This window comes from Pyrgilauda ruficollis, unplaced genomic scaffold (assembly GCF_017590135.1).
Source record: "Pyrgilauda ruficollis isolate IOZ18807 unplaced genomic scaffold, ASM1759013v1 scaffold30, whole genome shotgun sequence".
Classification (NCBI taxonomy): Eukaryota; Metazoa; Chordata; class Aves; order Passeriformes; family Passeridae; genus Pyrgilauda; species Pyrgilauda ruficollis.
In genome coordinates this window covers 5,151,706-5,175,425 of record NW_024524378.1, presented here as the reverse complement: position 1 = coordinate 5,175,425, position 23,720 = coordinate 5,151,706, and the positions used below count along the sequence as shown (strand labels likewise).

At 43.7% G+C, this 23,720-nt stretch overlaps 1 protein-coding gene across 2 annotated transcripts in view; it reads left to right on the top strand.

The window, feature by feature from the left end:
* Positions 1-2,149: 2,149 nt before the first annotated feature.
* Positions 2,150-23,720, top strand: part of RGS20 (regulator of G protein signaling 20) — a 33,904-nt gene continuing 12,333 nt past the window's right edge. Inside the window, exons 1-2 of one of the 2 annotated variants that reach the window (XM_041473652.1) lie at positions 2,150-2,272; positions 6,574-6,576. In XM_041473652.1, the coding sequence (XP_041329586.1) occupies positions 2,150-2,272; positions 6,574-6,576 (126 nt within the window). Of the gene's footprint in view, positions 2,273-6,573; positions 6,577-20,334; positions 20,434-23,720 lie in introns of those variants that run through there. The other variant, XM_041473651.1, reaches the window with a different exon arrangement.

The following is a 23,720-nucleotide window of genomic DNA, read 5'->3' as shown; positions in this document are numbered from 1 at the left end:
AGAAAGTGAGCACACTTCTCTAATTCACAAAACGATCAAGTAATTTTTTTCCTCTCCTGTCTAATTGTGGAGGGTTGAAGAGGCCTCATTGAAGAGACCTCCTTGCATGGAAACAGAAGTGATTTTTCAATATGAGAAGATGTGGAATACTTCATTAGATGTTTGTCCTGAGGAATTATAGCAAGATTGGCCCATTGTGAACTGGATTTTTACTGCTTCATCTGTCTTTGTTTTCTCCTCTTGTTTTATCTTCATTTTATTGTGTGTGTCATGGTGGGAAAACATTATTTTGTGAGTGTTCTTTTTAACAAGTAAAGCCTGCTTCCTGCAGCCAATATAGATTTGTCTGACTTCTAGGTTATAGATCATTTGATAGATCATAGATCACTTGGATCATTTTTCTTTTAAATTAATCTGATTCTGGCCCAAAGGATCTGACAAAGCTAATATGCCACAGTTGTGCATATGTTATAACAGGCAACCTTCTGATTGCTCCACCACCTCTTGAAAATTAGGTTTTACAAGCTCAGTGAAGGAAGCACACATCACTTATGTGCAATAGGAGTGGTCTTTTTGACAGAAATATAAACTAATATGTTATTGTAATAAATACCCTTCTATTTTTTCTCCCTGGTATAATGGAACAATGCTGTAGTGCCAGAAAATGGGAAGTGAAGTGCTATGCAAAAACAGGAATAGAAAGGGCTGTGCAGTAGTGTTTGTAGCCTTGAGAAATATTGCATCTGGGGTTAAAATAGTATTACTTTAGGGAGACGTGTCTCTGTCTCATGTACATTCCCTTCTCTGTTGAAAGCTGAAGAGTCTCCAGCCACTCCTTGAGCCTACAGTATCTCCTACTTTCAATCTCCTACTTTCATCATCAGTCTCTGTTGCTTTGTGCCAACAGCTTTTGTCTGTACAAGGTCTGTACACCTGGAAGTGTAGAAGGAGTGTTCTTCTCCTTCATCCTGTCAGAAAAAGGTAAAGACAGAACAGCAGCTTTTTGGAGAAAAAAGGAAATGCTGAGATACCCAGTGCTGCTGATGGTAAGCCTGGTTAGAGAACAGGAAAAAGAAAAAAAAAAAAAATAAAAAAAACCCCCTCTGTTTTCCTAAGCCTCAGCAGCAACTCTGACAAAGTCAACTTATTACTGGAGCTTATGTTACAGCTCTCTGTAACAGCGTTTACTGTACAATGACTTCTAGTGCCATTGTCAAGCCTCATTATTCTTAGTTTTTCTCCTCAGCATTTACTAGATTTCTCTGAAAAGAGGACAGAAGTGTGACCACAGCAGCTCTTCTCATATGAAATGCTGTGTGGCAGATGTGTTATATCTACCTTGTATCTCCAATGCTGAATCGTCAAAACTTTGGACTCTTGGTAGAAAAAAACCTGTTGGGTTAGACATACTTTTTAGTTTGAAAAAAAAGATGTAAACAATAGCAAGTGGGTGTTGGCAAAAATCTGGCAGCCCTCTATACAGCTAGGAGAAATAATCTATTAATAACCCACCTGGAACCATAGTCCTTATATTTAGTGTGTCTCTATCCTGCGACATGGCTGCAGCTCATGTGCTGTTTTCACTGGTGCTGCAAGGATTAGCAGCAGGCCATCTGTTCAGCCAATGAGGAAAAACATGTGATTGGCAGGTACCACTGACCTAAGACAGACATCTCCTTTTGGTGCTGCCTGCAGAGTCCAACTGTGTGCTGGGTTCCTTCTTCTTTCAAGTTGTAAATTAAATACATTCATTCTGAGGTGATAAAAAGTGTCTCATGGTTGTTACAGCTTGTTTCTCTGGCATGTTCAACCAGTCTGTGCTTGTCTTTCTCCTTTGCAATTTACTAAAACCTACAAAGTTGTAAATCTAATCTCTAAGCTGGCACATGCTGAAGGGATGAGACACTGCAGATATCTGAGGGCAGATAATCCTGTTTGTCTCCAGAACTCCTCCAGGCTGCAGGAAGAACTGGCAAGCTGCAAGAGGCCTGGACATTTGTCCATCAGTGTAAGGACAAGCAATCTCTATGTTGTTGCCATTCAGCCCAATGTCTGGGATTTGGTTTAATTTCATCATTAAATATAAGTGGTGCTTTTCCGAAAAAGGACATTGTAAAATTTGATTCAGGAACAGCCTTTTTATTTCTTGATGTGGAGGCAAGTTGTGCTCTACTTCAGGACTCACAGCTACCATGCAGACAACTGTCAGGCAAAGGAGAACCTCCAAAATGAAGATGAAGCAGATATTAAAGCTGCACAATGGATTTTCAAGGTAAGAAAAAAAATGCAGGATTAGTTATACAAATGTCCTGTGGAAGGGGGTGAAATGGTGTATCTGGAAAAGAGGAGAAAGAAAATATTACTGTCATGAACAACATCTATAGGTTGTTTATCACCAAGACATCACTATTCATGCAGTTTTCCTTTTCCCTGAGCCTCATCCCCTGCCCTCTATTCCTCAGCATGTTGCAACCACAATGACAAAGGAGGTGGTGATCTGCCTTCCCACTAAGTGTCTGCTTTCAAAGAATACAATAAACACATCCATCTAACAAAAATTATTCATATTTTGTGAAGCTAATCTGTTGCTAAAAGAGTGAGGGAAAATATCTTGTTTCATGGTGCTTAGACACTGAAAAGTTTTGCCATTTTTACTGGTACTATGTCAGATTATTTTTATTGGTAATTGACAGAAGATGATATGCCAAAGAAATCAAACTGCATAATACTGAACTCTACTAGGGAGTTACAATAAATCCTCTTTAGTGAATCTATAGAGTATTCCTTAATTAAAAACAACAGTCATGTATCTTCTAGATTTTGTCAAAAGCCTGAAAGCTGCCTGAGGGGTGAACTGATATTATTTATTTATTTATGCGTGATCCTATGCAGCACAGCAAGAGAGACAAATGCAAGAAACTGTATCTTATTAAAGCTTTGGGGCAAAATGGTGCACCATTGATAGGGGAAAGAATGTGATAGCAAAGTCCTGCAGTCCTGGAACCAAAAAGGTTTTCTTTTTTCAGGCTTAAGGCCAGCACAGAGAGGGGCTAAGGCATCTAGGTTGGTGAAAGTCAGGGGAAGAAGCCATTCCCAATTCTACATCTGCCTTACAAATATTCATGTTAAAGCTAGAATTGATCTCTCCATCCCATTTCCTTAGCCAAAGTATAACAATTTCTAAGAGGCCATTTCATTTGAATTCTAGGAATGTACTCATCAGAAATCCTAAATTACTTTCTCTGCTTTTGCTGAAAGAAAATGCTCAGCCTGGTTTGCTGATATCAGAAAACTGTTTCTGATAATGAACAAAGTACACTCTGTTCAGAAATTCCTGTTATTCTGGCCTGTTTCTGTCCATTTGGCACATGAGCCTGGGGACTTCTTGACCCTGTTGAAGGCAAAAGAGTTTTTTTCACAGACCCAATGGCTCTTGAAGTTAACCACTGACAGTCATAGTTTCTGAAATCCAGATACTGAGTTCTTCATAACTCACATCCCCAGTCATTTCTCATTTAGCCATCCTTTAATTCACTGTAGGTGAATTGTTCCCTTCTGCTTGCTGATTGCTTTTGTGGATATTGCCTGAATTTGTAGTTTGTTACTGAGGTTATGAGAACATGGTACACAGGACTGAGTCAGTGACCCCACAGGGGATAACTTATTATTTCTCTATTCTGCAAAGGATTTATCTGTAGAGGGACATAAATGCCACTGGAATGTTCAGAGCCAGCCACTGTCCACAGTTCCTTTAACTGCACTGCTGCCAGCTTCCTTTCTCCTGCTTGCTGTCTGTTCCATTTACTTTGTTCAGTGCTTTTGTTCCTAAATACTGCAGCTCTACTGGCGTGGCTCTCATCCCTGGTAGCAGAGACAGCCTGCAGGGACTGCCCAGGAGATGCTCTGTAACCACTTTCTGAGCTCAGCTGAGTTAAATTGCTGTGATGTGGAAGCTCAGGTATGAGGCTACATTCTCTGGGGGACCATGTCTCCAAAAATTCATAAACCATATCAGCAAATGATCCTTTCACATATGTAATGTAAGCAATGTTACTGGTAGCTAATGAGTCTACTAGGATTGTGTTAGTGGTAGGAAGTTAAAAAACTTATCCATCTAGAAATGTGTATAGCACTAAGGCTGGGGAACTGAAATAAACTGCAGGCTTTACTTCACATGGGTGGGAAATGCCTTTCTCTTTTACTGATGGGGCACCACTGCACAGAGGGTTTACATGATTTCCTAGTAGTATTTAGGAAAATAACTTCAGGTTTGTGAGGTTCAAGACCAGTTTGTCACTTACACTTCCAGACTTGAGGACATCACATTAAAACTTTTTTTTTTTCAGTAACTCCTGGTTACATTGAAATGTACAGGAAGTTCAGGTTCTTTTGATAAAACATTTCTATATATGACACAGGTTGCTATAGAGAGATTATGTTCTTAGACCTGTAATTTGTGTGACTGACAGGGTCCTTGATCAGGCTGATTCCACAGTCCTCATTAATTCCCATGGTCCCTTCCACTTTAGATGAGATTTTGGATTTGATACTTCTCTTGACTGCTTCTGAGAACAAGCTGGCATCTAATTCAACATGCCAAAGGGTAAAAAAACCAAAATATCAAATAAATTTTTCAATTAAAAAAAAAAAACAACCAAAAACAAAACCAAAACAAACAAAAAAACCCAACAACAACCCTAAATATTTTAATGGAACACTTGAATTAGTTTTATTTATTCTTAAATGTGCTTTCAAAGAGAAACTGAATTATAAGAGAAATATTTTTGAAAAGTGGTAGGCAAAGCTTAAAGACCTTTTAAATTCTCTTCATGACATTTAAATTAACTCAATGAGTTGTTTGTTTCTATCTCCATTTGCATTGCTTAAAAAACCTTTTTCTGGCATGTTTGCATCTTGATTTATAAAAGTGTTAAAAAGCAAAACTGAATAAACTGCTTTTTACTGCTATCAACACAAAGATACAAGGACTTTGTTGACCCAGAGCTAACACAGACACATTATGTGTGCTCCCAAGGAGCTTTTTGCAAGTAAACAAAATAAAACACCCCTGAAACATTATGATGCCTTGCATCATATGATGCACTGCATAGGGAGATAGTTCAAGGTTTCAAATATATCACAGTTTCTTTCCCCTATGGACAAAATTTAGCCAAAGTCCTGTTCCACAGATCTCATTGCTATCCTTTCCTCAGAAGAGAGTGAGAATGTTCCCCAGAGAGCTGCCACATTTTAGTTCATGTCCAGATTACCCCTGGATAGAACCTGTTTCACTTCTATAACATAATTGTGGTTTCTAAGCATAGAGTATCCAGATTTGGTTGGGTTTACAAGATAATGCACCTACAGACAGCAAGGGACCAGGCAAGTGCAGATAAGAAAGCAGTGTGAGGGCTCTGAGGGCATTAATAAGTGCTCATGGCCCTGACAGCCTCAGCTGGGGCCTCTACCTTCACCCATGGACCAGCAGCTCTGTTTAAGTTTAGCCCACAGAGCCTGTTCCCTTGAGCTGAGCCTGAAGGAGTGATGGTCTGCAGCCAAGTGACAGCCATGTGGTGGGGCCTCCCACCATGGGCTGACTTCCTGCTTGACCTTGGCTGTCACCTCTCAGTGTGGGCTTGCTTCGTGGTTGTGGGACCTGATCGTAAATCTGATCTGAGGAGTTGACTTCCACCTTGCTGTGATACTTTTATGATCTGGGTCTTTCTTGAATTTGTCTCTGTGTTCTGTTTGCCTTGCTCAAGTAGTGGGAGTGGGATGTGGGATCCCTTTGCTTCCAGCTCACCTTCTGTGAGTGGGCAGCCCTGTTCTTGCTAGGGATTGAAGCAGAATCCTTTCCAGCTTCTGCTGACATTTGCCTTACATGTAAGGGCTTCCTTTCCTCCACAGGGCATGGAGCAGAGAGGTGAAGAACAGCATAGTGTTAAGTGAGAAGGTATGTGCCAAGGAGACACAGAGAGCAAGGATGAATCCTCCTTGAACAATAACCTGTAGGCTGAGGCACCGTGGCACCTGGTTATACCAGCGTGGCTTTCCTGCTTGCCAAGTCCTCTCCATTTAAATTCTGTATGGGGGACCAGGCAGAAATGGAAATGGCCTTGAGCATGCTGTCTGAAGGAGCAGCCCCAGGGAAGTATGGCTTCCTTGGTCTAGCTGATCTAGCTCTGCAGGAATCCTTTGGGCCTGGAGATGTCCAACATTATTCTATGGACTGCTTGTAATGTGAAAGTCACTCATGACCATGCATAGCTCACCTAAATTATTTGGCAAATGCTGTGAATCATAATGTATTTGATAAAATAGGAATCTATTCATAAACAATTCCAGAAAGGTCAAAAATCATAAAAGCTATTTGCAAAACTTTGATTCCGGTTGAATAATTGCATTTCTTTTATCCAAGTACTCCAGTGTCTTCAGCTACTGAGTGCAGGCAGTCATTGCTGCTGCTCTTAACAGTCCCTCTGAAGTCAGATGTTGTCTTTATCTTTGGTAAGAGTAGGAAAAGCCCTGGTATTGGTAAATATACTCACCATTTTCAGTCAATATAATCCCCAGCAAGTATGTTTGCAGTATGTTTTTCATACTTAGTCACGGTAGCATTTGTGCGTCTGCAAGCTTGTGGTTGTCAGAGGGTGTTGAGAGCAAACCAAGAACACACTTCTGTTCTTCTGAACAGGTCTTGTACTGAACATAATTGAACAGGACTGAAACATATTTGAACAGTCACATATTCTCTCATGTTTGAGATGGGTAGGGGATGCAAACTGTATGACTAGGGATTGAACCCCTTTCAGATGCATCCAGCATTCTTCATCCATGCCAAAATAGTTATTCTTACACACCAGATGTAAAATTTGAGACATGTTTGACGCTCTATCTTGTCCAGGAGCAAGGTTTCAAAGTGAGACAGAATTCTGGGAAAAATATAGGAGTATTATGGAGCATTTAGGACCACCAAGTTATGAGCAGCTAGTCATACTTACAACTTCTTTGATGATAAAGTATACTGTTTGATAGGGAAAAGAGTGGGTATTTTGCCAAATAGTTATAGACTAAGATAATAAAATAAAATCATAAGCACTTAGTTTTAAAGGTAAGCAAAGTTATTTCTAGGACAAGCTGGAGAGCATTATCTCTCTGTGGTGTTCTCTGGTGGTTAATTTAGTTTGCTGGACATGTATCCTTTATAACAATTGTATATCTTGTCCCTGAAGTGCTTTCACTAGTTAAAAAAGGGCTACTCCTGCACATTTTTACAGACTATCAACCTTTATGAGACCTGCAGTATTGTCTTGGTTTCAGCTGGGATAAACTTCATTTTCTTCCAAGTAACTGATGCAGAGCTGTGTTTTGGATTCAGTGTGAGACTAACTTTACTAACAAAGTGAAGTTTTAGATGTTGCGAAGCACTGCTTGCCCTAAGTCAAGGACTTTTCCATTTGCAATGTTCTGTTGGTGAGTGGGTGCACAAAAACTGGGAGGGAGCAGGGCCAGGAGAACTGACCCAAACTGGCCAAAAGGACATTCCATACCATTACATTACATTCCCAGTATATAAACTGGGAACAGTTGACCAGGAGAGGCCAATTCAGCTCTGTGGGTCCTGCTGGGGGCAGTGGAGGAGCACAGTGTGCTGTGAATGGGGCACCCTGCAGCAGACCCAGCCTTGGAAGACATGCAGTGAGCCGCTGGCTTCTCTTCTGTCAGTGCATGGGAATCATTTTCACTGCTTGCTGGCTACCCCTGCACAGCCTTGCAGAAATCTTTAATGTGGGGTTTGGGCTTTTCTTCCCACATTTCCTCCATAGTCTGCGCCAGGCAGTTCAAAGTATTACATACAACTCCTTTTAAAACATTATCTTTTAATGTTTAGCATGAAAGTAAGAACAAATTAATGTGGCTTAAGCAAGAATTGTTCTATCAGACATAAAAAGTTATGGTCTTTTACTGTGGGGGTGGTGGGACAAGTTGCCTAGAGAGGTTTTGAAATCTCTATCCTCAGAGCACTCCAAACCCTGCTCAGCACAGATCTGGGAAGCCTGAGGAACAGGAGACAGAGCTAGACAATATGCAGAGACCCCCTTCCAATCTCAACTATTCTGTGAAACAAAGAGCTCTTCAAAGAGTCTTTCTTTTTAAACTGTTCTGTAATTACATGGCATAATAATATTTTTAATTCATAAATTCTTTTTTTTTTCTTTTTGCATCCAGAAACATTTTTCAGAGACTAGCTGGCTGTATTGCTCAGCATTGTCTATGAGCCAATAATAGCTGCATAGACAGCAATCAGAGGGCATTCTTTTGTAAAAGTTGTTAAAATAATAATGTACTACACATTAATGGGTAGACTACTTGCATATAAATGGTGTGCAAATTTTCTAGTCCTCATAGATAATTTGTACTAATTTGCAATAATGTGTTTTTCTAATTTAGTGATTTACATATTTTACTCTTGAAATAGGCCTAAAGCTTCCTTTTCACATATGCACCTTTGAAATGGGCAAAATGCAGATTCCTGGGCTAATTAAGATATTACTGTCAGAAAGAATTTAATGAATATGAAAACCAAAAGGCAAAGTGCTTTTACACTAGTTCTGGACATTTTTCAGCAAAACAATCCTACACTGACCTGAATTACAGAGATTGTTTTTATTAATTTACAGTGACCTTCTTTAAGTGGAACAAAATGTCATGCTGATTAATAAATAACCTACTCTGCCTAAATCTAGATCAACTCATTTGAGATATGGATAGCATCAGGTTTACAAATACATTAATTTACTGTATCCATTCACCAGCAAGAATTAACAATTTAGATAAAGGACCCTGGGAAAAGCAACATTTCTCTGGAAGACCACAGAGACTTTCTTAAAAAGGCATCTAGTTTGGGTGTCTGGGAGTCAGAAGAAATTTACCTTTACTCCATGATATACCTCTCACAGTCAAACCTGATGAAAGTAAATGACTTTTGGTGAAATACAAAATTAAAATGATGTACCTTTCTGCATCAGCAGCCCAGCATTATGCAATTGGTGTTGCTGTGATTTGAAGTTCAGCCTCCATGCCATGATGTGTTAGGGATCACCTGAGCATAGCATTCCCATTGTACTCTGATTTCTTTCCAATACACCTCATTTCTAATTGAAAGAGGAATCGGTGTATGGGGTTTTTTCAGCTTGTATTTCTCAGGGATTTCTGAGTGCCATAGGAATCCTGAAGTACCAGATCAGCAAATCGTTCCAGTGACCAGCAGAATGGTGTGGGGTGCAGTATCATGGTAATCAGAGGCTAGAACAGCTCTCCTGCAAAAACAGGCTGAGAGAGTTTGGGTTGTCCTGCCTGGAGAAAAATGGGTTCCAGGGAGATCTTAGTGCTGACTTCCAGTACCTAAAAGGAGCCCACAAGAAAGCTGGAGAGGGACTTTTTACAAGGGTATGGAATGACAGGACAAGGGGAAATGGGCTGAAACTGAAAGAGTGGAGGTTTCAATTAGATACAAAGAAGAAATTCTTGACTGTGAGGGTGGTGAGGCACTGAAGCAGGTTGCCTAGAGAGGTGTGGATGCCCCATCTCTGGAAGCATTCAAGGCCAGGCTGGATGAAGCTCTAATAAACTTGGTCTAGTGGCAGATGTCCCATTCATAAGGTATGGGAGGTTGGAAATACATTATTTTTAAGGTCTCTTCCAACCCAACTCATTCTGTGATCTAAGATTATTATAGGCAGTTCTGGGTCAGAGTTTGAAAGTGTCATCTGACATTTGCTACTAGGATCAGCCTAAATATCCCTGTTTAAATTCATTACTCCTTGCTGTGTATACTGTGAGCATGAAGAGTAATTTACTCCTTCTCCTTGCCTGTTTGTATACAATGCATGCTACCCAAGATGTATTTCTCATGAGTGATGCAAAGACACAAAAATCATGATTTCCACACATGCTTTTTCACAGTAATTTCTTTCCACAAAAATTTCAAAGACTCCACAGAAAAATAGATGTTTATTTCAAGCCTCTTAATACTTACTCAGTCCTACATTAGCCCCTTCTGTGCAATAACAGGACTGTTTTTTACTTCCATTTATTTGTGTCTTTTCATAAGGCATATTCAGTCAAAAAAGAGATGCAAAAAGAGATCAGAATCCTATCACAAATACATTACTTTCAAAGCCAAGCTTCATGTTGCTAGCTGAAAGTTAAGTGCATCCTTCTGGGAAGGTCAAAGCCAAAGCCATGCCAAGCCAGGAAATGCAAGGGAGACCATCACTCTTCTCCCAGAGACCACAGAGGGGATGAAAAGACCTTGTTTATGTACAATGTAAGTAATTGTCTATTTCTTCACAAGCACTAAAATTTAAAAGTGAAACAGGCAGAACATTATTTTTCCATCAGACTCATCCAAAACATGGGCTGAAGAACTTACTTGGGGAAATGGCAAGGATCTGTGAGCAGGTGAACTGGTGAAGCCTGGCTTGCAACAGTCTGTGCCTGCTTACTGACAGTTCTGGGTGTCTCAGAAGGCTTGGCCTTTCCCAAAGCCCCTTCCTGTCCTAATGCTAATTCCAAAACTTTCAGGAATTTAGATGTTGAGATCTTTAAGCTAACAGATATTTATCCTACCACTTTGCGTGGCTGGAAACAGCTCAGGAAGCTAATTGCCTTCAATATTATACATTTAGTGTCAGTCTCAAAGTAAATGCAATCTAAAATACTGTATCAACTCTTAAAGGTGAGAGCAGGCTAAAATAAATCAGGAGCTGCCCAATGATGCCTGCCAAGCAGCAGCTGATTGTCTCACAAAATGTCACATCATTTTTTCTGGATCACTGTACCAAGCACTTAATTACTCTCACAAGAAAGATTACATTATTTTCAGGAGCCTAGAGATGTCAGGTCTATGCTGAGGAACTCATACAGAAAAAGGGGAAAGGCTCAAATTTGTTTTGTTATTTATTTGGTTCCAGTTGTGAACATAGCTTAATTTCAGGAAGTAGCTGTGATTTTTTCCTGTGACATTTTGTGTGATTTACTTTAGGACTAAGTAAAAAAGAAAACAGTTCTCACTGTTCTGTTGACTTCACTGCTTCCTTTGAAAATAATCAAATTAAGAGCAAAAACAGTGGGTCAGGCTTAGACCAAAATAGGATCAATTATTTGTTCTTCAAAGGTAAAACAACTTATTATGAGAGACAGATTATAATATTTTAAAGTATTAATTTTCTTGCATTGAAGTGCTTCATTTTGTAAAATGTATGCTCTTTTCTTTTTATTACCAAACCAATTTGTTCAAACACACAGAATCTTATGAGACAATTGTCTTTGGGGAAGAAAATCTCCTTTAAGGGATTCCTTGCTAATGCTGTAGTTTAGCATCCCAGATGAGCTTTGGCACTTACACCCTTTGTATCTTTTGGTACTTGGAACTCATGCTCAGATTTGCAGAGGTGCTCAGACTGTGCTGGAGAAGCTGCTGAGTTGCTCCTCTCTGACCCCTTGTCCTGTTTTTTCATTTAAAAATTCTTGCTCCATTTACTGATTTACATTACCCAGAATTCTGCATGGTAATGCACAGGACATGTATAGCATTCATATTTAATATGGGCTCTAAATAAGAGGGTTAAATAGTGTTTCTCAGTTTTCATCCAGATCTTCTGAATGGTATGGCATGGAATAATTTTCCAGTCATAAGACTGACAAAGTGAGTCACAGCCCTTAAAAGCCAAGGACACTTCTTCCAACTAGCATAACCTAATGTTCACGGAATTGTTTGATTCGGATTTTGATGACAGACTAGTCTTTCTCGCTGCATTGCATTTGTTCTGTTCATACAGACTCTGTGCCGTTAAATTCCTGTGCTTCATTTCAATACAAGAATAGTGTCTTACCTGGAAAACAGTGGCATGCTCTGGTTATAAAACTCTTTCAGACTCACAAAGAAACTATGCTCTTTCATTTATCCCTCTGGGTTCTAAACAGGCACACTTTAAGCAGGTTCCTACCAACCTTTCCAAATCATCAGGAAAAATAAGTTAGAGGTGTTACAGAAGAGAGGAAGAGGTTAGGCTATTGCAGACAGGACAATTTCAGTCCCACTTTGTATTATCCGTGTTTGGTCAGGAGGTATGGTTGAAATGAACTGCAGAAAAGAGGTTGGAAGAAACATTTTGTCTGCCCAGGATGAGAACATGGTCTTTAAAAGCAGTAGTGTAACGGAGGGAAACATGCTTCAAGTGTGGCCTTGTCAGTGAGTTGATTTGAACAGTGATGCACAAAGATGGGACACAAAAATAGGAATGTCCAAAATTCTATCCATTAGGAGTGGCGCTCTCCCAGGACAATTCTAGAGTCCAAAGCAAACTGCAGTGCAGGGAAACATGATAGACAGCCCTGGAGAAGCCAGAGGAAAATCCCAGCCTGCAGAATGGAGGGTCAGCCTCTCTGTACATGAAACAAGAGAAATGTGGTTTCACAGGAACACATCAAGTGCCTCCCTCAAAAGCTCAGTAACTCTGAGTTGTTTTTTTGTTGGGGTTTTTTGTTATTGTTTTTATTGGCACATTTGTTGGGGTTGTGTTTGTTTGGAGTCTTTTGTTTATTTCTTTATTCCTTTGCCTACTTGAGATTCTCTGTCTAACTTGTAACTCAGTATCTGTGGTGGGAGGCCTGGGAACTGATACCATTTGTGATGCTGCTTCAAGCCTAAAGCAAGCACAACATTCAGCCAGTGACTTCGGCTCTCTGTAATTACAGTCTCTCTAATCTAGGCAGATACTCCTATAGGGGCAAAATCACATAAGACATCTCTGAAATAAATGTTAATGAGAGATTGTTCAAGGAAACTCCAGGGCTTTCTACTCACTTCCACAGGCATATTCACTTCTGCATAACAGGGATAACCTGACCTCTTTAAAGGAGTATTTGTTTGGTACCACTCATAAATCAGTACACTGGGATAAATAACACCTGAAGTCTTCCCTTTCTCAAAATATGTTCACAGCTTCTTCTCACTGTTATTCTTATCAAATCAGCTCATTTTCCTCTCATCATCATTCATATGTCTTTTTTAGATGCTGGATGAATACTCCTGGGCACCAGCTCAATCTAGTTTACAATGAGTCAAGTACAGAGTTTTGTCTTTGTGCAGCACCAGCCTGCAACATTCTCATTGATACTGCCCTTTAACCTCATACTCTTCAGCAGTCTCTCATTGCCTGCTCTTTATTCTTTTGCTCTTCTTTTTGAAAGGAATTATAGTGTATTTCTCCTTTCATCTTCTCCACCACTAGTCCTACAAGTGCATTATATTTTCTCCCATCAGTCTTTTAACATGGCTGCATAATTTTCCAATTGATCCATATTTTATGAGGTTCAAAACCTGATGAAAATTAATGGCAAAAATCACAGTGTCTTCCTCAGAAATCTTGTCAAGCTGGAATGTTACAGTGAAGCCACCTTGTGCAACCAGGCTTTCAGACTCTCTTTGAACTACTCAAAGACTCTGAAACCTCGATCTGTTCAGGGACACTGGTTGCAAATTGCCCCATTAATCTTCCTGTCTGAATCAGCTCTGGAACATAACTACAAACTGCTCTATAAGACCTAAAAAATGCATTCATGGCAGCTTTGATTTCTTCTTTAATTTAATTATATTTATTACCTTGCAAGTAAGAATCTTGTGTAATAATTAGGTTATGTGTGACCCAGAATATCAGAGATACTTCTGCAGGTCACGGTTGGATAGGTACCTCTTGAGTGACAGTGATACCATGGAGATATTTTGACTTTTTCTATCATGAAAAAAGAGAAATATTGTTCTCCAATCGATCATTTAATTTCCAAATGGGCAGAGAAGAGGAGCCCTAATAGCACAAGGAGGAATAATGCTTTGGCACTAATCCTTAAATGTTGAGGTTCCCCATGTGTAGGTGCACAGTGACACCTTCTGGAAGCTTGTAATGAGCATCCCTGAGCCGCTTCCTCCATCATCTGGAAACTCACAATTTTAGTATGCAGAAGCAAATCTCTTTCTGATCAACATTTTGACCAGAGCCTTCCTACAGGGTCTATCATGTCGCTGGCACACACACTAACAGAACATGGTCGTGATAGAAGAGATATTTCTTTTTAAATCAAGCCATACCTGTAAGGGTTTTCAATTATTCCAAATAATTCAAAGGTTTATGGGGGAAAAAAATGGAGGATGGAATTAGAGATGTACGTTAACCTCATGGTTTAAAACAAAAGGTATGCATTTTGGTTCACATTCTATTTTTAATTATTTAATGCCATACATCAAGAGAGAGGATCAGAGAATATTGTGAAGATTCAATCTGCCAAACATGACAAATTAAATGAATGACAGAGTTTCTTAGTGCACTTGCACTTCAGCAAAGATTTCATTTTTGTGTGTATCACATTGCAGTTTCTAATTAGACCTTCTCTGCCCAAGCCACCACATTCCTATGTAGTCTGTAAATCTGCTAGAAACTCTGCATCACAAAGGATTTTAAGCATGAGTTGGGCCACAGAGCAGGCCAAGGGCTGTCCAAGGGCTCACAAACCCCACAGAGCCCACACCCATCAGCTGGACTGGGCCAGAATGGGGAGTAGAACCAGCACTGAGCTGTACTCTGACACTCTGAAACCCAGCATTCAGTGCCAATTCAGTATTACTGGAGAATATATCCTTAGCTCTAATATTGAATTCCATCTCAAATGTTATTTCTCTTTAAGTTTCCTCTGCCTTAGAAGTAATAAAGATGTGATATGTAGGAGTAGAAAAGAAGCAGAGTTGTGAGCAGAGACAGCAGAGGCTTCCTGCAGCTTTGGAGCAGACACTGACTGATATAAATACTGAAACTAAGGGTTTTGTCAGAACATACATATGGGACTGGACAACCCTGAGAAAATACATCACCCTAGAAAATGACCTTACAGTGATGAAATAATTATCAAAGCACTAAGCAGAGCCACCAGCTGCAAAAAATTCTGACTACACTGAGATCTAAATCACCATTCTGATAACCTTTCAAGCCCTAATGTAATGCAATGACAGGTTTTAGCATCAGATCTTGAGGAAATCTAATCCTCCAGAATAAGACTAAGAGGCACCCTGTGACTGCATGAATGACATGACAATTGGGCTTTCACACTTTGGCTCACACAAAGTAAATTCTACTGATTAATTAACACACCACTATCAATGTTTTTGAAAAATTAATACTAACAGGCATCTCTGCATGGAGGAGACAATTTAGCTAATGCTCTGTGGGACCATACTAGTCTATAGTTGTTTTTACATGTTTGAAGATGCCAGTTTATTCTTCCTCTCATCAACTTTGAACCTACATTTCCTATTTGAAACCATCTACTGATAGATCCATAAAGAAAAGTGGCTTACACCTGTAAGAAACTGATGTTGAAAAAACACAAATATTTAAGAGTTCAGCAAAGCTGCTTCCCATAATATCATTGGTATTATGTTCACTTCAAAATAGGGTTATTTAAATAATACATCTTTTTTTTTTTTTTTTTTTTTTTTTACATTTTTAATTTTTATTAAGGGGTAAGGGAAAGCAAATACTAGAATACTGCTGATACGTAAAAAAATTGAAGTTCAGCTGAAGTCCCTGGAAACTCATTCTCCTGCTGAAAATATCTCCTTTCCCAGAAAACCTATCAGTCTTCAAAACGATTTGTAACAAGTGCACTTTAATGTCAATGAAAAAGGTAAAAAATGGCTTCTTACTCTCTGTTTGAATTGCTCCCTAATTCACTATGAATCAGCTCCATTCAGTGGTCTAGAAACTCTCTTTTTAACAATTTAAGGGAGCAGGAAACACTGAAATAGACTAGGACACAAAAGCTGCCATAGAAATGTGTATGACCTCTCCTTGGGCAGGGAGCAGAAGTTCAGGTATGAGACAGCAATCAGCCCTCACACCTTAAAGGCAAACAGGCCCCAAAAGAGCTGGTGTGTGCATTATGTCACCCACTGACGTGTGACTGCAAGAGTGTTGGAATACAGTGTCATTAAAATACAGATACATGTTCTGTATTATCTTTCTTATCACCTGTTCTGAACAATGAGAACAAATTAAAAAGAAAAAAGAAAATGGTGCCATGAAAGTTAATATATATATATATATATATATATATATATATATATATATATGAACAATAACAGATTTCTTCATTTCCACAAAGACAAAATTAAGAAAACGTGTTACCTGGACAAGTTTGCAGAAAGAGGGAGAATGGAGTCTAAGAAACATCCAAAGACACAATGTTAAATATCAGAGGTACCCTCATATAAAGCCATCCCTTTCTGACTTAAAAAAAAAACAAACTACTGCATGTGGGATAGAATCTCCTCCTAAAAGTTTATCAGAAGCTTATGAGTCTAATGTGTAATATTCAGAAAAGTCAAGTAAAGGGTGGAGGTGGGTTTTCTAATGCCTGATATACTGGTAGATAAAACCAATATTGAAACCAGATCTCCTGATCTATTATTTACCATGTATGTTACAGAAAAAAGGTGCCACTATATGGGACAATTATATTGAATGCACAGCTCACATGTAAGCTTTCAATTTTCCATAACTTATGTTTTGAAACAGAAATAAGTGCAAGGTCAAATACTCCTGAGCCTTGCTAGATTGACATTTTGCTTTGCCTCTGTCCCAGTGAAGCTGATTTAACCTGAACAAAGTAGAGCAGTAGAGGGGACCAAGAGTAAGGTCACAGAGACACGTGCAGAGGAAGCTGCTCTGATGACTGAGGGAATTTTCTTTCATGCATGAGAAATGCATACTCACATTCCTTTAGGGAGAGAAAGGGTTCCAGTCTGGGTCACTCAGCTCTCTCAATTCTAAGCCCCGTTTCATCAAAGTCCAAGCCCTTGTTTATGCAGTTCTGTCTTGTGCAGCTGGACACCAGCCTGCATCCATCATTCACGGGGAAAGGAGGAGAAGATGACTACATTAACAATTTTGTGAGGACTTTTTGCTGCCACACCGTTCAGCTGTTTCAGGATGTGGCTGTGTACACATGCAGTGATGCAGAGGTACCTGCCTACCAAGCAAGACAGAGTTGCCTGCAAACCCCAATCACTGGAAGATAGTTAGCTTAGGTGTCTTTCTTTATCTAACACTGTTTATGCTAGGGAGCATAAATACCATATTTTTATACAGTTTTTTATACTATCCACCATCACTATGCATCATGAATTCTGAAAAAAACTATATGGCCTTCTTTAATAAGATGTCAGCTAGAACCATGGAATGGTTTGGGTTGGAAGGGACCTTAAAGATCACTTCATTCCAAACCCGCTGCCTGTTGGTAGGAACAACAGGTCATGACTGTCCTGAGACAAATGGAAAGGATGATGGAGCAAGAACATACCTTCCAAAGGGTTTACATCCTTCCAGCACTTTAAACCTGAACTTGATCAAGCATTCCTGCTGATATTTAGGATGCCACCTGGGACCATAGTGTAGAGAGGTCTTAGGGGAGTCACGTTTACTCACCAGTCTGAGAAATGACTGCCTGTCCTGGTAGAGTGACCAAGAGCTGAATTCAAAGGCCAGTGGTGTTAACTGGTGTTTTGAGCTTGGTCTTAAGCCACATAAACAACCACCTTAGTACACTAACTGAGACTTTGTTCCCTTTTCTCTGCCAAGGAACAAGGCAGTGTCATTTAATCCTACCTGTCAAACCTATAATATCTCCATAGGTCCTGTCTGGGCCTTGGCAATTTTAGTTTGGCACAGAAATCTGTTCAACATCAGTTCTATGCTTTCTGCCACAACCAAAAGGGCAGAGCTCCGCAGAAGGGCTCCTTGCCACTGGGCAGAGGGAATACTGAGTGGGGTTTTGGGGTGGGAATGAACTTTTCTATTTTTTCTGCTCTCCTGGGAACATTGTCCAGTTTCTGCCATAGTTCACCTCTCCAAACAGACCTAGGGGAACTCTCTGCTGCTAAGCAACAGCAAGCTCTCCTTCTGTGTAGGAATGGCAGCTTTCTCTGCTGGTTTCAGCTCTGGCAAGTGCCTTCCCTGGCATCAATGGCACCACAGTCGTGTTCTCCCATTGCTGTAGCAGTGCCTTTGGCCTTCAAGGGCAGCACCATCGCGGTGGGAAGGGCTTTCTTCACACACTGTGTAGACTTCAGTTCCTCTCTGTCTCTTTGATGTCTGGTTGTAGGCCAGAAATAGGGACAACGTTTTGGGACAGTCTAAACCTTGATGAAATCATGAAATCCCAAACAAAAACAGGTAGAAATCATTGCTAGAGAAAAGGGAAGCAGAACAGTGATTTTTGTCCGTTCCTGCTCAGGGCCCATGCTCCATCAAGATGGCTCCTTCTCTGCAGGACAATGGCACTCAGCAAGGAAGGGCAAGGTCTCGCCACCCTGACGCTCGCAGATCAGGGCGGGCCCGCCGAGCTCCCCGCGGGCGGCGGGGCGGGTTCAGGACCCTGGACAGGTCCGGGAGGCAATGCTTCTATTCCGCTCCCCGCCGCAGCTCCGGCCGTCGTCTGCGGTGGGCTTTTCGGGTGGGGATTTTTTTGGGAGCTGTTCTTTGGGTGTAGGTTGTAAGTGGCAAAACTCGTTCCGGTGCTCCTCTGGCACTATGGCCAGACCCGAACCCCAATGGGCACTGAGAGCTGTCCTCCAGCCCTGACCTGAAGGACCAGCTTAGGAAAGTTAAAAAGACTGCGTGTACGTAGGGGCAAGGGTGGCTCGAGGGCAGCAGGGTGTGGGCTTACGGCTGCCAGCACTCCAACCCTCATCTTAGCACTGTGGAGCTCTGCTGGGTGTGCTGGGCCCCCGCCTGCCCCCTCGGTGATGCTCACTTTGTGTTTCTCTCTCTTTCTCTCCTCTCTTCCCGCCCCGTCCCTTCGCTCCCACACCTCCCCCGCTCGCCGCAGACTCCGAGGCCTGCCAGGCCCCTCTCCTCGCTGTCAGCTCTGCTCTCCAGCCCCTTCCTGCGGCCGCAGCTCCCTGCCCGCCGGCCTTGCCCACGCTTCGTCTCGGCGCCCCGTCGAGACGCCCCGGAGCCCCGCTTGTGTCCCGCGGGCTTGGCGGCGCTGCTGGCCGGGAGCGGGGCGCCCGCCCGCTGCCCGCTCGCCGGGGCCGCGTCCACCCCTTCCTCCTCCTCCTCCTCCTCCTGCTGCTCCCCGCACCAGGGAAGCCGCTGTCCGCCCACGTGCCCTCAGCCGGCAGCGGCGTGGGAGTCTCGGGGGCGCAGGGAGAGCTCCCGCGGCAAAGCCCCCGGGTGCCACAGCGAAGCCCGCTGGTCCCAGCTGCCATCCCCAGCGCCCCCGGGTCCGCTGGCTCCAGCGAGGCGGCTCCTGCGGCCGCCCTGCTCCGCACCCGGTGCGCGGGCGGGAAGGGAACAGCCCCGACGGCAACCGGGTGCCCAGCTCGGGGAACCGGGAACGCGCAGAGCGTTCACGCACCGGATCAGTCTTGGTTTCACGGGAAGACAGTGTCGGTCTGCCCGGGAACGGCGAAGGTACTAACAAGCGGCAGTCGTCCCGTTAAGCCTTGTCCCGGCAGACGGCTGCTCGGGGGGTGGAGGCGGCGGGTTATTATCGGTGAGAGAATCCCCTAAACGTGGCGATGTTCCTAAGAGCGCCTCCGAGGAGCGGGGTGAGCGCCCAGCCCGGCGGCCCCCGGCACACGCCTCGCACGGAGCCGCGCTGCGCGGCTGCCGCAGCCGTGTCACACCTGCCCCGGGGAACGGAGGGCGAGCCCGGGAGAGCCCGGCGGCAGCGAGCCCTGCGCCGCTGGAAAGCAGCAGGCGGCTAGGGATGGGAAGACGTGTATCTTAACACGCAGTTACTTAAAATGCGAGCACGTTCCAGCGCCGGGTTGACAAGCCCGGCTCTTCCCTAAGGCATCTGTGAGCACAGAACACCAGCACAGAGCCCCACGGCGGCACCGCCGCCTCTCCAAGCCCTTCCCACTCCCTCACATCAGCGCACACACACAAACGCACACACACGCTCCACTCACACGCTCTCACGCCGGTCTCTCCAGCATTTCTCCCTGCGGCGCCCGTCCCATGGCTTCCCCCGCGCCCTCCCCAGCCCGCCGCCGCGGTGCGGGCGCTGCTGTGTTTAATCCCGTTGCAAACCGGCCCTGAGCCGTAGCAGCCCCCGGTGTTCGCCTCGCCAGGGGCCACCCGGCGGCAGCCCACCCCGTCGGGCCGTGCCGGGGCGGGGAGCGGGAGCTGCCGGCCTCGCTCCCTCCGGCTCCAGCCACGCCGGGCGAACCCACCCGCGGCCGCGCCGAGCCGAGCCCGCGGGGCCGGGCGCATGCGTGGGGCTGGCGAGCCACCGCTCCCGGTCGCCCAGCCCGCCGGGACCGGAGGGGAAGCGTGGGAGGACGCCCGGCCGGGCCCCGCTGCCGACACCGTAAGTAGCGCTCGGTCCCGCTCGGCGGCAGCCGGGCACGGCAGCCCGAGCTCCGGGCAGGCGCGGGCTCTTCGCCGGCAGCCGCGATCCCCGTGCCGCAGCTGGAGCCGCCCCGGGTGCAGCGGGACGGGACGGGGCGGGACGGGACGGGGCATGACGGGCGGCGGTGGCCCCCGCGGCCGCGGCGGGACAGCGGCTGTGGCCGCCCTCCCCGGGAGGACCGGCAGGGGCTCGGCGCAAAAGGCGTTTCCCCCGGTCTCCCGGAGGGTCGGGAGCTGCAAGCCGGGAGCTCCCTGCGCTCGGGCTCTCAGCACCACGTCCCTCCCCAAGAGCTCCCAGCGCAGAGCCCGGGTAGCAACCGGCTGAGCTCGGCTCCCGGAGCGGGGTCAGGATCCCACCCTGGGGCGGGATCGCACCCCGGGCCGCGCCACCTCCCTGGCCCCAGGCAGGTAACACCACCTCGGCTCGGCCCCCGCTCAGGGACCCTTCTGCCTCGTCTCACGAAGATGAGGCAGCATCCGTGCCCCCGCCCCACCGTGAAGGGGGTCCCGCGGTGCGTCTGCTGTCGGGGCCCGGGGCTCCCCTGCCAAGTTAGAGAGAGAAGCAGCAACAGGCGAGTGTTTCTGTAGAGAGACTTCCAGTGCCAGCCTGCCTCATCAAGTGTCCTTAGAGAGGAGAAAGAGCTCTTCCTGAGCTCTGTCATTAGATAATGCCAGTGGGCAAGAAAAAGCAGGTAACGAAAATTGGACACAAATACAGAAAGTGAAATAAGGTTATCCTTGTAGACTCCAGTAAGAACCTACAGTAATTTAATAGCAGTGTAATTTACTTTATGCAACCGTTCCACTATTTCATTTTTGCTGTTGAAAAATGTAAAATGAAAACTTTTCATATGACGTTTGTCACTATGACATAATGGCAAGGAGTCTCCATGTACCTCTGTTGCACAAACAGAATGCCAGCATCTAATCCAGTGCTCTGCAGAGCTGTGGGCTGTGGAGGTAGATACACCACTGCTGTATTACAGGACCAGAAGCAATAAACACCAGTTCAACTAAATGCCAGAATCACCAGAATCATTATCCGCTAGGAGATTCCTTGTTGTGGTTCCTAAAATTAGAAACGTCATGTTAAAATCAGGAGTGTCTCTCTAAACTCAGAGCCAACTGAATATAAAACTAGCACAGTATTTTATAAAATGCTCAAAGGTGAGAGAACAGTTACTTTATTTCCCCTTTAATTTCTTTATCTACTCCTCACATCAATACTTACTATGATATCTTTACTCTGGGTCCCAAATACTTAATCATGGAAGCAAAACCGATGCTGTTATACACCTCTCTATCCCTTGCTTAGAACAGACTGAGTCGTGGTGTCTGAGGACTGAGCTTAAAGTACTGGGGAGGAGTTTTCAGACTGTAGGGTACCTGTGTCTCTTGGAGCTCAGGTCAAATGTTGATGAAGTTGAAGCATTTAAGCAACTATCAGTACTCAGTCACTTACAGAAATTCATCCCATCTTCTTGTCACTAAGAGAAGTTACAAAGGAGACAGCAAGTCTTGGAAGTACTGGAGATTTCCTGGCATTCAGAAGTAAGAGGATTCTTAGCTACAGGTTCATTACTCCTCACTTGCTGTTTTCAAAACTTGTCAGAGCCGGGTGAAGCAAAGAAGCCCAGAAAGTGTCATGGTCGAAGTGAATGTGTGCTAAGCCAAATTCTGACCTTCCTTCAGCATTAAATTGACTTTGGTCCTACTCCTCCTGGCTGACACTGCAGGCTGGCACTACAGCCGAGCTCAGCAGGCAGAGGGTTGCTATCACAGTGCCTGCCCTGCAGAGCAGCCAGATGCCAGCGTAGTACAACCCGAAGTGAATCGCGACAGTCGGAATCAATAGGAAACAGTGTGTGAATCACCGCTTAATGCACTCCAGGGTGAGTCATCCCGATTCAAACCAGCTTTCAGACCAGCACAATGTCAGTCAGCTTCTCACACAGTTCGATGTGAGTCAGATCTCAGCACCGAGTACAATGTGAAATGAGTCACTGACTAATACAGCGCCATGTGCCTCCAGTACCCGGTGCGAGTTGTCAGAGCTTCTGTGTGATATGAGTCACTTCATAGTACAGTAAAACGGGCTTTTTGGAGGCCATTCATAATTAAGCACAATGCAACCAAGCGCTCAGAAGGAGATAATGGGAGTGAGCAGAGTAAACTGCTGCAGGCACCAGCTTCACTGCATAGTAGAGAGGTTTGTAAAATATTAGGAGGAATGATTGTTTTTTAATGTTATTGTTTCTTAAAACAAGCTGCATAAAAATAACTAGAAGCAGGTACTTTCTCTGACATCAGAGCCAGCAAAAGCAGGGTTGGAGCAGTGGTAAAAATCCCAGCACCGCAGAAGTCTGTGGGGTTTTATGTTGTTTTTTCTCCTAAGAGAGTTGATCAGTCAGTGTGACTGACATACATCCACTGAGGCTGACCCCAGCTGCCACAGAAGACAAGGCAAGGGATGCTGACAGCTTGTGCTGTGCAGAGAAGTTCCTGACACTGATTTAACTTAATTGCTGTTTGCAGTGACCTAGTTTGTGAAGGACTCAGCATGGGATGAAGTTACATCCATACTTATATTCACACTGCCCCACTGTCATAGCATCCACTTAATCAGCTGGACAGAAACAACAGATTGCTTTTGTTGCTTTTTCTATGTAACTGGTAATTCTTTCGTGTCTTTCCCAGGAGAAATAATGACAGTGACCCTGCTAATTACACATTAGAGTAATATTTTCAATGAAGTCTCTTGTGATAAAATCCAAACTAAAGAAATTATTTATCCAGAGGAGATATAGGGCATTTCTCTAAAAAAGAAACAAGCAAACACAAACAAAGCCCACACAAAAATCCCACTGAAGCCCCAAGTAACTAGGTTTCTAACAGGAAACTCATATTTTACTCAGAGAAAGGCTTTAGTGCAGGAAGTTTTTGCAGAGAGTGGCCTCGTGGTGGCCAACTGCGCAGAACTGAATACCAAAGAAAGAGGAGCAGAAGACATCTAAGGCATTGGTAGAAAAACATCCATGACAGGTGACATGACCAAGGCACCATCTACCTCTTACTATGTGGGTGTGATACCCTTTCAGCCATTCCTTTTGAAATGGAAAGCAATGTTTTAAGCTGGATAGATGAACTTGTCTCCTCTGAGCTGCTGCTCCTCCGGAAAAAATAAATTAAGTAAAACAAACAAAGGTACTCAGCTTCTGGACATTTGACATGAAAGTGCATCCCAGA